Source organism: Apteryx mantelli, chromosome 12 (assembly GCF_036417845.1).
Source record: "Apteryx mantelli isolate bAptMan1 chromosome 12, bAptMan1.hap1, whole genome shotgun sequence".
Taxonomy (NCBI): Eukaryota; Metazoa; Chordata; class Aves; order Apterygiformes; family Apterygidae; genus Apteryx; species Apteryx mantelli.
Genome location: NC_089989.1, coordinates 6,706,571 through 6,720,944, shown reverse-complemented (window position 1 = coordinate 6,720,944; position 14,374 = coordinate 6,706,571). Strand labels below are relative to the sequence as shown.

Here is a 14,374-nt window from a genome sequence, read left to right as displayed (position 1 = left end):
GATACAATGTCAGAGTCAGCTGACCAGCCCAACATACCTTCTTCATCAAAACTTGGAATGAATACACTCCCTGAAGCCTTTTAAATTAATTATTAAACTACAAAAACAATTCACATCTCTGCCTTCTTTATAAACAGAATAGAAGAGAAGGAGAATGAATTAAAATATTATATCACTTTTAAACTCAAAGGCAAAATTTAGCTTTCACTAGTGTTTATGTAAAATGAGTCAGGATGCATCTGGCAAGGTAAGAATTAGGAAAACTTTCATGCTGGAAAGCAGTCAACAGACAAAAGGTAATACACCAGGGAGCAGAAAAGTAGACTGTTCAGGGATGCAAGTAATCCATACATCTCCCAGCACAGCCTCTCTGATCCTTAACTCTGCTCTGGTGCTGTCCAGAGCAGCTGCACTTGGGGGTAAAGGGCAGAGTCACTGGAGGACTAACCGGGACGGGGCAAGGTGAGATCTCTGATGGCGCAAGTGACACAAATTGGCTCTCAGCGGCTTTCGCTTCCTGGCAGGTATCTGCAGCTTTAGGGGCTGGTTCTCTTAAACCCAACGCCAGCGTCGGAATTTGATCTTCAGTAAGAGGTGGCAAGTTAAATTCGTTGTCCCCCTGTTCTAATGGGGCAAAACTGTCTGGAGTCCCTGCTGATGCAGAAGAAGTTGGAACATATTCCTGGTAAAGTAAATTGCGCAGTTTCTCATCGAGGCTTTTTATCGTGTTGTCGACAAAGTCTACCCTGGGCGGTCCTTCTCCATCCGACTCCACGGTGCAGGGCGGCTGCTGCGGCAGCAGGCCGATGCCCGCGCCGGAGCAGGTGACCGGCTGGCTCTGAGACAGCAGCACGTGCTGCTGGGACGCCACCACCGGCGCCTGAGTGGGGCTCTGCAGCTGAGACCCTGCCAGGTTGAAGGAGTCGGCTGCAAGAGCTGCGGGGAACACGTGGTTCACGAAGGAGGGCTGCATCGCCCCGGGCTTGCCGGCCTCGGGCAAGTGGGGGACTTGCGCTGCAGGCTGCCGCTCCAGAACGACGTTATCCGGGAGGGCGGGGAGCGGGCAGAGCTCCGCCGCCTTCGCGGGGACCGGCGGGGCCGGTTTGGGCGGCCCGACGCTGCAGCACGCTATCTCCACGTCGGGCACGCACAGGCCCTCGTCCGCCTGCGGCTGCTGCGGGGGGTGCTGCGGGGGGCGCTGGGCGTCGGGAGCCTCCTCCAGCAGAGCCACGCGGAGGGCCAAAGCGCCGGGCTGAGCCGGCCCCGCTGCCTTGAGCGGCGAATGCTCCAGCTGACCTCCGGTAGCAGCCGCCTGCTCTAGGATGTTGGGAGCGGGTGCCGGTAGTGCCGGAGCAGGAAAATCTGCCTGGCTCTGTGAGGCGGCTGAGGATGCTGCGGCAGGAACCTGCGCCAGGGACGGAGCAGCGCCGACGGGGCTGTCGCACGCGCTCGCTTGAAGAGGAAGCTGCTGACAAGGTAAGACACCAGGCGCATCTGTCATCGCAGGGTTCGCCGGCTGATCATCCGACTGCTCCAGGTCTGGAAGGCATACGAGCATCAGCTTAACTTTTGCGAGCCAAACAGAGCGAAACACAGTGACTGCAAAGCTTCCTGGCTCCTTTTAACCAGTTAACCACAGAGACCTACATCCAGCCTTAACTGCTCAGGGTTTCCTCTCAGAAAACTGCAGTTTATTACTGCAGTTATTGCAGCAGTACTTTTTGCCATATAGCATGAACTATTAGTTACCAATAAAATATCAGATAGTAGAATAGTAATAAACTGCCCTAGCACAAAACTGGTAGATTGCAGCCCTCTAAGATCAAAATAACAGTAAAGTGCCACTATATGCATGTCTTTCTGTCATTATTAGGTAATTTATTGAATATTGCTACCCAAAGATATTCTTCATTCTCTTCCTCTACCTAACTGAAGTGAAACAATCGCAATGAAATCATGGGAGAATAGAAGAGAGATGACAGAGCAGCTTCTGAGAAAAAGATATTTTCTGAAAAATTTAAAGTTCATAAATACCTGGGCCTTCAGACTGCTGTGCACTCTGAGGAACTGGTGGAGAAAATTCTGGTGCATCAGTAGTAGGATTTTCCACAACAGGACATATAATAAACCACCTTTTTCCAGTATGCAAAACTAGAGATGAAAATAAAATGTTAACACAATAGTTTATATTCAGTCCAGATCACCTGTCAAAACCTAGTCTTAATTCCTACATTCAGAAAGAAAATCAGAATTTCTATAGTATTAACAGAAATTAAAACAATGGCTCCTATTTGAGTGTCATCCCAGAGAAGTCACCTTCTGGAAGGTGGATAGTGATGCATTCTGGTTCTGCCACATATTTTGAGCAAGTTGCTTGAAAATTAATTTTCAAGTGCTCATACTTTTAGAAGGATAATAGTTACATACATAAAAATTTTCTTGCAGGTACTGTAAACAGTTTTCTCACAAAGGAAAAACTCGTTAATTTTGTAAAGTTTATCCAACTTAACTTTTCTATGTAGGAAGTGTTATAAGTACTATTTCCTTCCAAGTCTTATATCAAAGCCTGGCATATGTAAATGGCAAAATAGAACTATACACACTTCGTAACCTCCATTAGTATAAATATAAATGGTATGTTAAAATTGTGCGCCGAGAAAATTAAATTACTTTTATAGGCAACCCCTCCGGGTCTTTTGAGTTGAAAATCTAGTTTGGAAGGATCGTCCAGTTTCTGCACTTGCCAAAGAAGTTTTGAATTATCCTTCTTCCCCTATAAACATGGAGGAAGGCACAGCACTACACTCAGCAACATGAGTTTTTGAAACAATGCTTTCTCCAGCAGAAGTTTATTTTTTTTCACCAGCATACTAACAGAAAGAATAAGCGCCTATTCCATTCCCTTCCATTTATCTGTAAAACCAGTAGATACACTTAGGTTCAGAAGGCCAAGACTTGTTCTGGCAACACAGAGGTAGCTGAAACGTATGGGTTAGAAAATTCAATGAGATTACCAACAGAAATGCAATCTTTCAGCTCCCTTTTGTAAACATAGTTATTGTTGTGAAAAACAACAATGTGAGTATGCTTGCCTAAGCCTTTTCAACTTTTCCACCTTCCATTATCAAGCTTGTGTGATTCAGCAGTTCCCTACACATCCCCCCACGATAGTTTCATCTAAATTAGGCCTGCAGTCCCTTCCTGAAGGTTGCTAACAGCAACAGACACTGCTGTTATACCCGTAACTTCTAGATATATTCCAGTCGCTGGTAATTGGTGGATGACTTCCTCCATATAGCAAACTCCTGCATAAACTTCTGCCTTAGAGCTCAAAATTAAGTTTGTATTCAAAAGGCACTTTTACCATTTTGTTGATACACAGGCGTCTTCACTTGAGACTGCCGCTTCTCCTATTAAAAGACAAAAACAAGACAGAAGAACTAGCTGTCTTGGTATCATTGCAAAAGGAGCATTATTCCAAAGAATAGTCATATTGTAAGCCTCAGCTGAGGAAAAGCATTACTTTTCTGGCTAAGAAACCTTTTATAACACAGATTTAAAACTAATCTACAGTAACTATATATTACGAAAAAGGATTTAAACTCTATTTCACATTTCTTACTTCATTCATTTCCAGTCTATCGGTATCTTGTTGGGGACTTGTCCCCTGATCAGAACTTCGTTCTCCTTCTGTATCTTCACTGAGCATATCTTCTGCTTTATCAATAATATCTTTCATTTGTTCAATAAATGTCTCTTTTTCACTCTGCAATATGAATTCATTCTCTACCTATAAGGATACATAAAGAGCAAAACAATAATGTTTTGGTTAATGTTCGGTTCCACAGCTACCTGAAAGCTTGCAACAAGCACACATTGAGAACAAGTTGGCTGAAGCAATTCATTACGTTAAGAGACTTTGGGGAGCTGCATCACCAAGTCTTACCATGTAAGTAGCAATTTCCTCCGGTGCATCACCATCCAAATCAAACTTAAAAGTCACCATTTTGTGATTGTGTGTTTCAAGCTGACACTCCACCATCTTATCCCCTGTGTTACAGACCTGCAAGCAAAGATAAACGATGATCATTTCTGGCACAACCAAACTAACTCAAAAGTTACCCTCAAAGAGGCTGTACTTGCATTTAATATGGTCAGTTTTGGTCTGCTGGACTTTTCCTGGCGTGAACGAGTGCGGGTAGATTTCTTATGTTTCTTTGAAGGCTTTCCTTCTTGTTTTCCACTTCCTATCGCTCCTTCAAAGCTGTCACTCATTTCTTTACCTGAAGCAACATCTGGACTCATGTAGCTTTGTAAGGGAAAGGAGAAAAAACAAACAGAAAGACACCAACAGAATGGAGTTATACAAAGATAAGATATATAAAAATAGAGACTGCAAGAAAATCGCACCTCTCTACTTCTGGCCCAAATTAGGGCAGTTACTGAAAGATGCTTGGTAAGGGAATAGAAGCACTCCAGGTCAGGCATGTACTTTGGCTATCACATCTAATCAGAAACGATCTATAAAGGTTTCTGTTAATAACAGTGAAAGTCCCCTCACTTTAATACATCACTACATCCCCCAATCCCTTTTCATCAGGGATCCTCAGAGTCCCTCTCCGAACTGCAAGGATTCCTTCCTGTTTTTCTAAGCTTCAGTTTTCCCAATTCCCATCTGTTCACTCTCACAGCAGAAAGTCTAAACGTGGTCAATTTATCTTAGTCAGAGATGAAGGAAAAGAGTGAGCAGTTGGTACAGCCCCCAGTAAGATACCATGTCTCCTATCTCTGCAGTTCTCAAGAATCTGAAAGAGGGCATCATGCCACAATATCCCAGATGACCAATGTCCCAGCTAATAACATCATATTATTTTTAGCAACCAAAACACTAACTGCTAACCTTATTGCAATGTGACATGTACAGAAAACAAGCTTGTAAGTCATTTGTGAAGTTGCAGGAAATGTTCAGCGTGCATAGTAAACATAGCAAGAAGAAACTCCGTAAGGTCGTCTAGTCCATTTACTACCCCAAGGCATGATCAGCTCTGTCTAAACCACTCCTGACAGACATTTGTCTAAACCGATCTTAAAAACCTCCCGTGAGATTTCATAATCTCCCTGGATAATTTATTCCAGGGTTTATACATCTGTATAGGCATAAAAAATTTTTTCAAGTCTGACCTACAGATCCCTTGCTTGAATTTAAGGCCGTTACTTCTTGTTCTAACTGCACTAATCATAGGGAACAGCTCATTTCTATCCACTTTGCAGCTGTTTTGTATGTGCAGCCCTTACGGTAGCAGAGTGAGCATATTTTGTGCACAGAATATATTCTAGCTCATACCTTCACTGTAACTGCCAGCCATTTTACTCAAATGCCTTGCCCCTCTGCTCTATGAAAGTGCAACCCAACTCAAATGTTAGCAGTTATACGTGCACCCAGAAAACAGAGACCTCCTTTTACGACTATGAGACATGTTCTGACACAGACTCCTCATGTTGCCACAGTCATGACAGTAAGCTTCTCAAACACACTTCTGGAATAGGCAAATAAGAATTCAATAGATTATTAAATATCTGACATGCCTTTCTAACACAAATTAGATAGCAGTCTTCTCAGCGGGTGTGAGTAAACTCATTCCAACTTATTTATAGCCAGAGCTAACCTATAGCCAAGAAAAATTAGATTTCACTTCTGCCCCCAAAAGTGTAGAGGCTCATTGAAAGTCCAAATTGAAAACAATTTTCCCTCTACCTTAAAACCTCTACCTTTCCCGGGAGTCATGGTATTTTTCCTTCACTAGGGTTCTACTTTTTCTCTGGCAGGATTTAGAAAAAGGGAATCCTTAGGAAAAACAGTTCAGTTTTAAGGTTGTGGGGTTGTGTTCACTTATGTCCAACTGACTTTTTTTGTGGGGCAGAAGAAAAATCAGTAAGAGCTAGAAGCCTTCAAGTGCATAAACTTAAGTTCATCTTGTCTATTCAGGAAAACAGAAAAGGGTCACTAAAATCCTAGCCCAAAGCACAGAATCCTGTAGCATCCAGTAAAGATGAATGTGGTGCAAGCACCTGCAATAGGCAAAGAACTTGGGTGCTTATGGATACATATTTTCATGTCTACTTTATCTATATCTGAGTGCTGAAAAGTCTGGCTCACTGCTGCCAGGAGGTGGGAATTGTGGTGTGGGGGACGCAGTGTGTCTGGGGAGGGGAGTCCTGCCCCACAAATAGGTGCCTCTGCCTCCATTCACCTTGCATGCCTGTCAAGTAGCCAAAGCAGTGAGCCTTCCTCCCCAGGGCTCTTCCTCACCTCTTCATCCCAACCTTGTTCCCTTTCTTTCTGCTTTTGAGTATGGAAGTTGGCAGACCAGGGCTGGTAAAATGGAAGTTTGCTTATAATTCGGATGAGCGTTGAGCTGGCTCTGAGAGTTACCATTTGTCATTACTTCCGTGACAGGCATTATTTGGGCACAGAACTGGCTTTGGCTGCATGGTCTAACTCTTGCTACAATGATATCTTTAGAGGGGTTCAACTCTCACCCATACCCAACGCCCCATAGCACAACTGGGGATAGATCATCACAGAAGAAACTGGTACAGACCTCACCGTTATAGGGACAGAAGAAACTATATAGCCAGTTATATTAGTGCAGGATGTCTTTCTACAGATTCAACATCATCAAAATCTGGGACTGTACCACTTCAGTTATTTAACAAAAAGAAAAATCACATGCTGAAATGAAACTAAACCTGTCGTGTACACATATGAGGGTTAGGACATAGCACCCAAACTAAAGAATTAACAGAGCTGGGTGAGCTGAAACAGACACACTTCATACATAATAGTTATTTTCTCCCTAGACTTGCACCCTTCTGTCTCCCTCCTTTTCAGCTCCTGCTCTTCTTCTCCTCTCACCGAAGTCAAAGACCAGGCTTCTGGCTTAGAGTTGTAAAGAGAGAGAGGAAGAACAGCCTTTGGAAAGGAAAATTTCTTATGCCAAAGAGATTATAATGATACCTTTCACAGCTCTGTGACAGTGTCTGAAGTTTGTCCTGTATTGCCTGCTCCTAAAATATAAGGAAAAGTCATTTAGGTAAATACATTATATATGTATATGAAAAACACCTTTAAGCAAGCTTTTTGTTACTGAGGCTTCAGTAATCCTAAACCGTTGCACTTAACATATTCTCAGAACATGAAAATGTCCCATTTTACCCTCCCCAATATCACTTCTGTCCACAGCATCAGCACAACTGCTCTTAAGACAGAGCTCACTGACCTGTCAGTTCCCTTCCGCTGTCCCTAAAGCAGACGAGGTGGTGAAAGAAAAAGAACAGGCCCTCACCACGATGAAACAACGTACTGCATGGCAAAACCACATATCGGCACCTACCTGATCTTGTTTCTTTTTCTGAGTGCGTGTAAATTGTAACCTAATTTGCTTTATCATTTTTTACAGTTTCTTGAAATATGGTAAGTATTTTCAGTGTGTTTAGCTTATTGAATAAAATATCTTATGAACTTATGAATAAAAAAAGCCATTATTTACAAACACAACTCTCGTACGGTCTTCCCTTGCTTTCTACACAATAGAAATTTTCCACAAAAGCTTCCTTCTTCACTGATTGCAATGCTAGGACAGACATCAGTGGACTAACTTCCTCATTGTGGAGACCTGTTCTCACAGAATTTGAGATGATGCTACTGGCCCTACTATAACCATCCTACCATACATGTAGGTAACATACACAGACACAAGCACACCTGCATATGTATATACACACACAAATACAAACATACTCATAAAAATATATATACATATATATACACAGACACACACACAAATATATATGCATCCTACCATAGACTCACAGTTAGAAACAAACTCCTTGACTGTTACCACTACACATTAATACCAAAACAATTTGCAGAATGGAGTTAAATGCTTAGAGGTTAACAAGTCAGCACCACTTATTGCTTATAACACCACACATATGCCATGCTGAACTTGACTGCGATTTCAATAGAACTGCAAAATTAATGAACACTGAGAACACAGACATAATGTATCTAGATTTTAGTAATGCACTTGATCAAGCATCTTACAAAATCTCATTTGCCTGATCAGTTCAAATTGATTTGGATATGAGTATTGCCACACGTTCAAAAAAAGATAGAGATAAAAATGGTATGGCAGAGCGGCAATGAAACGCAGTGTTTTGAATATGTACAGACATGAAACTCTTCTTACACACAAGAAAACCTTAGCAATATATGTCATAAAATCAACACAGGGGAGCACTTGGATCAGTTTGACCTTTATATGGAGAATCACAGTTTGATGCTTATGCTTTTTGCGCAAAACCCAGCTGTAACAGTCAACACTTAAGGTTCCTTACAGCTACAGGATTCCTCTGTCTCGTATAACAGAGGGGCAGCAGAGGACACCACCTGCGCTCTCCAGGGGTTTGGCTCTCACTAGAGATTTTGCAGGTGTGAGTAGAGGAAAGAGAGGCTTCAAACACATCCGGCCACCTTACTCAAAATCATCAGGCTTTTTCCACTAAACACCTTTTCTACATTACTCTGGGAAAAAGAGGGTCAAAGTATGATTTTGGATTGATTTCATAAATTGAACGAGAGAAAGGAGTTAAGCTACAGATGAAATATGAGAATGAAGTTAACAAAACAGTGGTTAAACGTTTCTAGGCATTTGACAAAATGACAGGGACAGACGCCTGCCTCAGAGGGCATTGATTTCTTGGGTAACATATGACAACTTGTATCCTCCATATCACACTGCACCAGAGCAATGTAGTTCACTCATATTTCCAAAAACTCCTATTAGGATGGGCCCCTTACCACAGGTTGTAGGTTTGGCACCAGCATCGATTCTGACACTGGAGCTGCACACACAAAAAAGGTAGGTTAAAGGAGACATACCCTGAGTAAGGGACATGTTTGATACAGCGAGGCTTAGCCAGGGATTCTGCAGGTGAAACACCGCAGGCTAGTTCTGCTATTTCTGCTACCTATACCTAACCTATAGGACACAAATTCACCAGGCTGAAGGAAATAGCCTAAATCACAGCGTGAATAACTTTTTGACAAGAATTAGGCTGCCACTTGATAGGAGGACAGGCAAAATGGGGAAGAGAAATCTAGTCTGGTGTCAGTACTATTACTTAACATCTCTGGAAGAAGAGTTAGGCTGCACATCTAATGACATTCACAGGCTGTATGGTGTAAGAAAGGGATGCTGCCAGTGCATGAAAACATAGGCAAAAAGAGATTTAGTTTGAAGAGATGGAACCTGTTACTTTGTGAGGGAAGGTACTTCAGAGCACAGAGCCTCGAGAGGAAGCTGAAGTCTGACAGCAGCATGGCTGAGGGACACTTCCATACAGAAGTGGAGACGAAATCAGACTTATTTACTAAAATCTGGTACAAATGCCAAAACCTTTGGTTTGCTTTGTTTATGAATATCTGTGAAAGAATTGAAGAGAAAGAAACATTCTGTAACACCTGTCAAGACTGAAGTTTAGACAATTATGGGAGTGGAAAGAAAAGTCAAAATAGCAGGCAGGAGGAGCCAACTGTTTTATAAAGAAAAACAGTAAAATGCATCTTGTTTATATGACCACTAAAAATTGGTAATGTCTACAAATATTTGAAGAAACAAAAATCCCAGGACTAGACTAGAATTCAAGCAGTACAGGAGGATACAATGCTAAATGAAATGGGAATAGGGCTCAAGCTGAAGAGCATGAAGAGGTTTTAAATATGAAATAGTTTCTTAAGGCAAACGATGCACAATTGCTTGAGACATTTAAAACAAGACTAGACAAAACATGGATGAAGCTCCATAGAACAATTCTTTACTGATCTATGGCACTTAAAGAATGTAATTTCTATTTCTGCTTTTATTTGGGCTCAAGTATGGACAAAGATGTGTTTGGTAGCTGACTTGTCCTGCTGCCTCATTACTTCAAGGGAACATTTCTCAAGTAGTCAAGGTATAACATTTAGTTTCCAGTTTCATCTGAAATAGCCAATTATTTGCTGACCCAGAGTTGTTAGCATCTAGGACAAACTGCTTTATACCATGAGCACGGATAATCTACCTTGTGAAATAAGCCTGCGACTGTAAGAAGGTTACTTAGGAGGAAACGGCTCTACCTCTTGAGATGACTCTGTAATTGCCTGGGCTGCTGAGCAGGGCACTGGGAGCTGCTGACCCAGAGGCTGGGACAGGTCTGGCTGAAGCTGCAGAAGACCAGAAGGCTGCGGAGGCAGACAGTGATCTATGGGCACGGGTGGACTGGCTGTAGCCAGGCTGCCATGAACCTGCGAAACACTTTCGGGTGCGACGCGGGGAGGCAATAGTTCAGGCTGCAACTGCAAAGGTGGTGACATTACTATCGAAGGCTGCACAGGCAGTACGGGCACCTGGGCTCCGGTTTCCAAAGCATACTGAGTGTGTCCAGTAATCTGCTGCAACACAATAGACACCTATTAAAACAAATCTCTGCTTAGAGTGCTTGTGACCTATATTGATGACAAGGTACCATAGTTCACGAAAACAGATTATCATTCTGTAGAGAGAGTATATTTGTGTGGTCTCTGATTGGAAAGGAAGCTACTTAGAGTTTAAATTTGCTTTAAAACAATGAAATAAAAAACAAAGTAGTCTTCCTACATAATTTTGAAAATGTGTGTATTGCTGAAGTGTTAGTTAATCAGGAGAAACAAAACCAAATTTTGCTTAGAAATTAAAATCTTAGATGATGAGCTCATTGTCCTGAATACTTTGTGCTGTTTTCAATGAGCATATATCAGTGTCCATGCAAAGAAAAGTATACTCTTTACCCGTAATCTAAATTAGGATTTATTTATTTTTTTAACCGTAATATATATGTAGAACAATTAGCTGGTATAGACTACATGATTAAGTCCTTTTTTTTTTTTTTTTTTTTTTTTTTTTTTTTTTTTTACACTGAATATATACTGGTATCTTACAGAACACACTCTCTTCCATTTAGTTTAAGCATTTAAGATACAACTTTAATCCTGAAATACAATGCACTAAGGCCCATAGCCTGCAAACACTTCCTTGTGAGACTTTAAACAGGGGAAGTTCCATTTATCTCAGTGGATTTCTTTAATGTGTAAAATAACTTGTGTGTTTAACACTTTGTGGGAACTGGGCTGAGACAGTTGGATTCCAACTACCTTAGAGACTATGTTGTTATACTGCGTAACAGCCGAGGTCTACATTTAAGTAGAGAACATTCTCCTTTTAGCTACGTTAAGTACTTTTCTGAGGGAACTGAACTTGTGGGAAAGGGAAAAAGGGAAGAAAGGAAAACATGGAAGAAAAAAGGTTTTTAGTACTAGTTAAAACTCTGCATAATTTTATACTTGTCTTTATCATCACCTAGAGATTTAGAATATACGGAAAATATAAAAAAAATCAGGACTCATGAGAATAGGGTGGTACAATTTCATTACTGTATACTCTGTGAACATTCTGGATATGAGCCTAAATTATTAGTCGAGGATTTAATGTGGATAACAATAAAGATGCAGTGCGGCTTGCAACATGTAACACAGTTACAAGGCTGCCTAAGTGGGGTGCTTAGAATAACAATTACAGTGTACATTGCAGAAGCACAGTGATTTCTTTCATCTTGCATAACTGAAATAATTCACAAAATAATGTTTAAACGTATAATTTACCTGGGCAAGACTGAATACAGGTGCAAGATATAAACTGCAAAAATAACACTGTACTGGAATTCCTTTATTTACAGAAATACTTCTCTATTAAGAGTACTTTAAAAGACAAAAACACATTTCTGAATATTCTGCACTTCTCCATTTTGTTTGTATTAGCCATCTTTTATCCTAAAAAATATTATGCAATTCTTCCATAAATATTTGGTAAACAATGACTGTGTCAGCACTGTTGGAGAATACCAGTTCTTCAGTTTTGGTGTTTGCCATGCGTGCTACACATAATGGGCTCGATTCGATTCCCTCTAAAGCCATTGGGAACATTATGACTAATTAGCTCAATGGTAACTGTATCAGGCTCCAACTTGGCTCCATTTTTGCAAACAACATTTCTGTACCAAATACACAGCTGAAGTCAGAAATTTAAATACGATGTAGTACGTTAAAGATACCATGATATGGCAGGTTGAAATGTGATGCGATGATGAATTTCAATCTACATGTTACAGCAAATTGATGTAGTAGAACGCAAATTGTCAAGAAAGCTATTATTAATAAATTTGGTTCTCTCTCCTGCTTGGCTCAGGCTGCATTTCACAGTGTTGTCATATCTCAAATGTGGCAATAGAAGTATTTACAGACTGTGTTAACAAGTCCTGAATCATTTCTCTTGTAAACAGTGCTAATATTAGAAGCTTCATTTTATGCTTCATTTCTTTTAAGGGGGAGAAAAGGTCTGCACAGCTAGTGCTTATTCTTGACTGATAGATACCTTCCAAGCAGTTTTCTGGAGTCATTATCGAACGGTGATCTCCCTTTGCTTTTCAAAGCACACTGTTTTTAAGCAGTTCTGTACCAGTGCAACTGTACCGGTTCGCTCCCTCCTGCCAGTCTCCATATTTTGCCATCTGTATATAACGATCTACGCATCAGGAATGTACCGTAACACAGACGCTCGTATCAGCACGACCCAAGCGTTACGGCCTAGCCTCTCCTCCCGCCACTGGGAGATGAGAGCTCACCCCTCCTGCGGGGCTGTCCTCTTGCACTTGAGATGGGAGAAGGCAGAGGAAATTCAAAAAGCACACTTGTCTGCTCACCTTGCAAAGTCCATGAGAACATTGCACACATCCACAATATTCACTTGACACTGGATTAAGACTTCATCTGCTCCACCTGAGCTCAGCCCTAGCAACCACCTCCACAACCGAGGTCAAGAAGTAACGGAAGATCTCAAGAGCCAGAAACACAACTCCCAGGTGTGTGCTCACCACGGAAGGAGCCCCGGGAGCGCCTGCGCACAGCAACCACCCTACCGTCTAGCATGGACACAGCCGAACGCCAAGCGGATTACCTGGTTACCAGCCCCAGGCGCGGACAAGGCCTGTTCTGAAGGATGGATTAGGCTTGGCTGGAGTGACTGAGGAGGTGGAGGCTGCTGCTGCTGCTGCTGGGGAACTGCTTGCGTGCCCTGCGCGTGGTGGGGAGAGGGCGCTTCGCTCTGCACCATCTGCTGGAAGGTGGCCGGGTACATCTGCTGCTGAGAGAGCTGGGACACTGCGTGGTGTGCTGGCAAAGCCGACACTCCCGGCGGAGCCACAGCAAGTAACGGTATTGTAGCAGCCGACATGTTTGGCACTATCGTTTGGCAGGGCAAGACCAAAGAAGCCACGGTTGTATGAGGAAGATTCACTGCCTGCATGGGGAGGGCAGGGGAGTTTGGTGCCAGAGGCAGAGCGGGGTTCATGGGGAGGCTTGGTAAAATCACAGCTGGAGTAAAATATGGAGAAGGAGCAGGTATAGGGGGCACATTGGCAGCAGGTATATCAGAGAGGTTTGGAGGAAGGTTGTCAAGTCCTGCCAGAGGAGTAATTGCAGGAATGACAGGAAACTGAGGAATCTGAAAAAAATATAATACCACATAAATTGCAAGTGCTTTCATTGATGGTACAAAGTAGTTTCAATTGCCATACAAGTACATAAAAATCACCCGTGTCATGATGATAATTATGTCTGTTTGTTCATTTACTGATGTTTATAAACAGTAATACAAACTGATTTATACTGAAAACATTAGTAAAAAAGAAAATTTCATTTTTTGGGACATTTTCATACCTTAAGAGCTTAAAACTCTAACACTGCTTAAGAGCCATCAAGCAACATACTAACAAAAAAGTTGCTTTCATTTTGAAAGAAAGGAACAAGAATCAGAACAAGATCAGGAAAAAGCAAAATTCTTTCATGCAAAACTCAATATGACAATTTAAACCCCCTGTCTTTAAACAGGCTGGCTGCAACCCTGGCAGCACAAGAAATTCCATAAAACTGTTTTTAAAAGCAAAACCGCCCTGTGACATAGCAGACCATAACTACTCTGGTATCACAGAAGCCGCTTGCTTCTTTCTTATTGCAAAAGCTGCTTCACACCATAAAGACTGTCACTAGCAAACATACTAACAGCACGAACAAGCCAGTCCAGACCAGAGAAAGGGTCCATCCCTGCTACGGAAAATAGAAACAGGGCTGAGAGCTAGGAAGGGGGATGGGTGAGTGATAGGGAAGGTGGTGAAGTTAAGAGCTCAAGAACATAAAAACTGGGCAACTGCTCATGCTCTTAAGCCTGGGATGGGGAAGAGA

At 42.0% G+C, this 14,374-nt stretch overlaps 1 protein-coding gene across 10 annotated transcripts in view; it reads right to left on the bottom strand.

Annotated features, from left to right (window-relative positions):
• The window catches only part of WNK2 (WNK lysine deficient protein kinase 2), a 125,394-nt gene that overhangs the window by 33,572 nt on the left and 77,448 nt on the right, over window positions 1-14,374 (bottom strand). For 7 of the 10 annotated variants that reach the window (XM_067303797.1, XM_067303796.1, XM_067303789.1 and 4 more), the window contains exons 12-20: window positions 13,092-13,637; window positions 10,181-10,495; window positions 7,019-7,068; window positions 4,144-4,309; window positions 3,947-4,063; window positions 3,623-3,790; window positions 3,365-3,410; window positions 2,035-2,151; window positions 449-1,539 (exon numbers count right to left, since the gene is read on the bottom strand). In XM_067303797.1, coding sequence (XP_067159898.1) covers window positions 449-1,539; window positions 2,035-2,151; window positions 3,365-3,410; window positions 3,623-3,790; window positions 3,947-4,063; window positions 4,144-4,309; window positions 7,019-7,068; window positions 10,181-10,495; window positions 13,092-13,637 — 2,616 coding nt within the window. The remainder of the gene's footprint in view (window positions 1-448; window positions 1,540-2,034; window positions 2,152-3,364; window positions 3,411-3,622; window positions 3,791-3,946; window positions 4,064-4,143; window positions 4,310-7,018; window positions 7,069-10,180; window positions 10,496-13,091; window positions 13,638-14,374) is intronic. The other 3 variants (XM_067303793.1, XM_067303798.1, XM_067303800.1) reach the window with 3 other exon arrangements.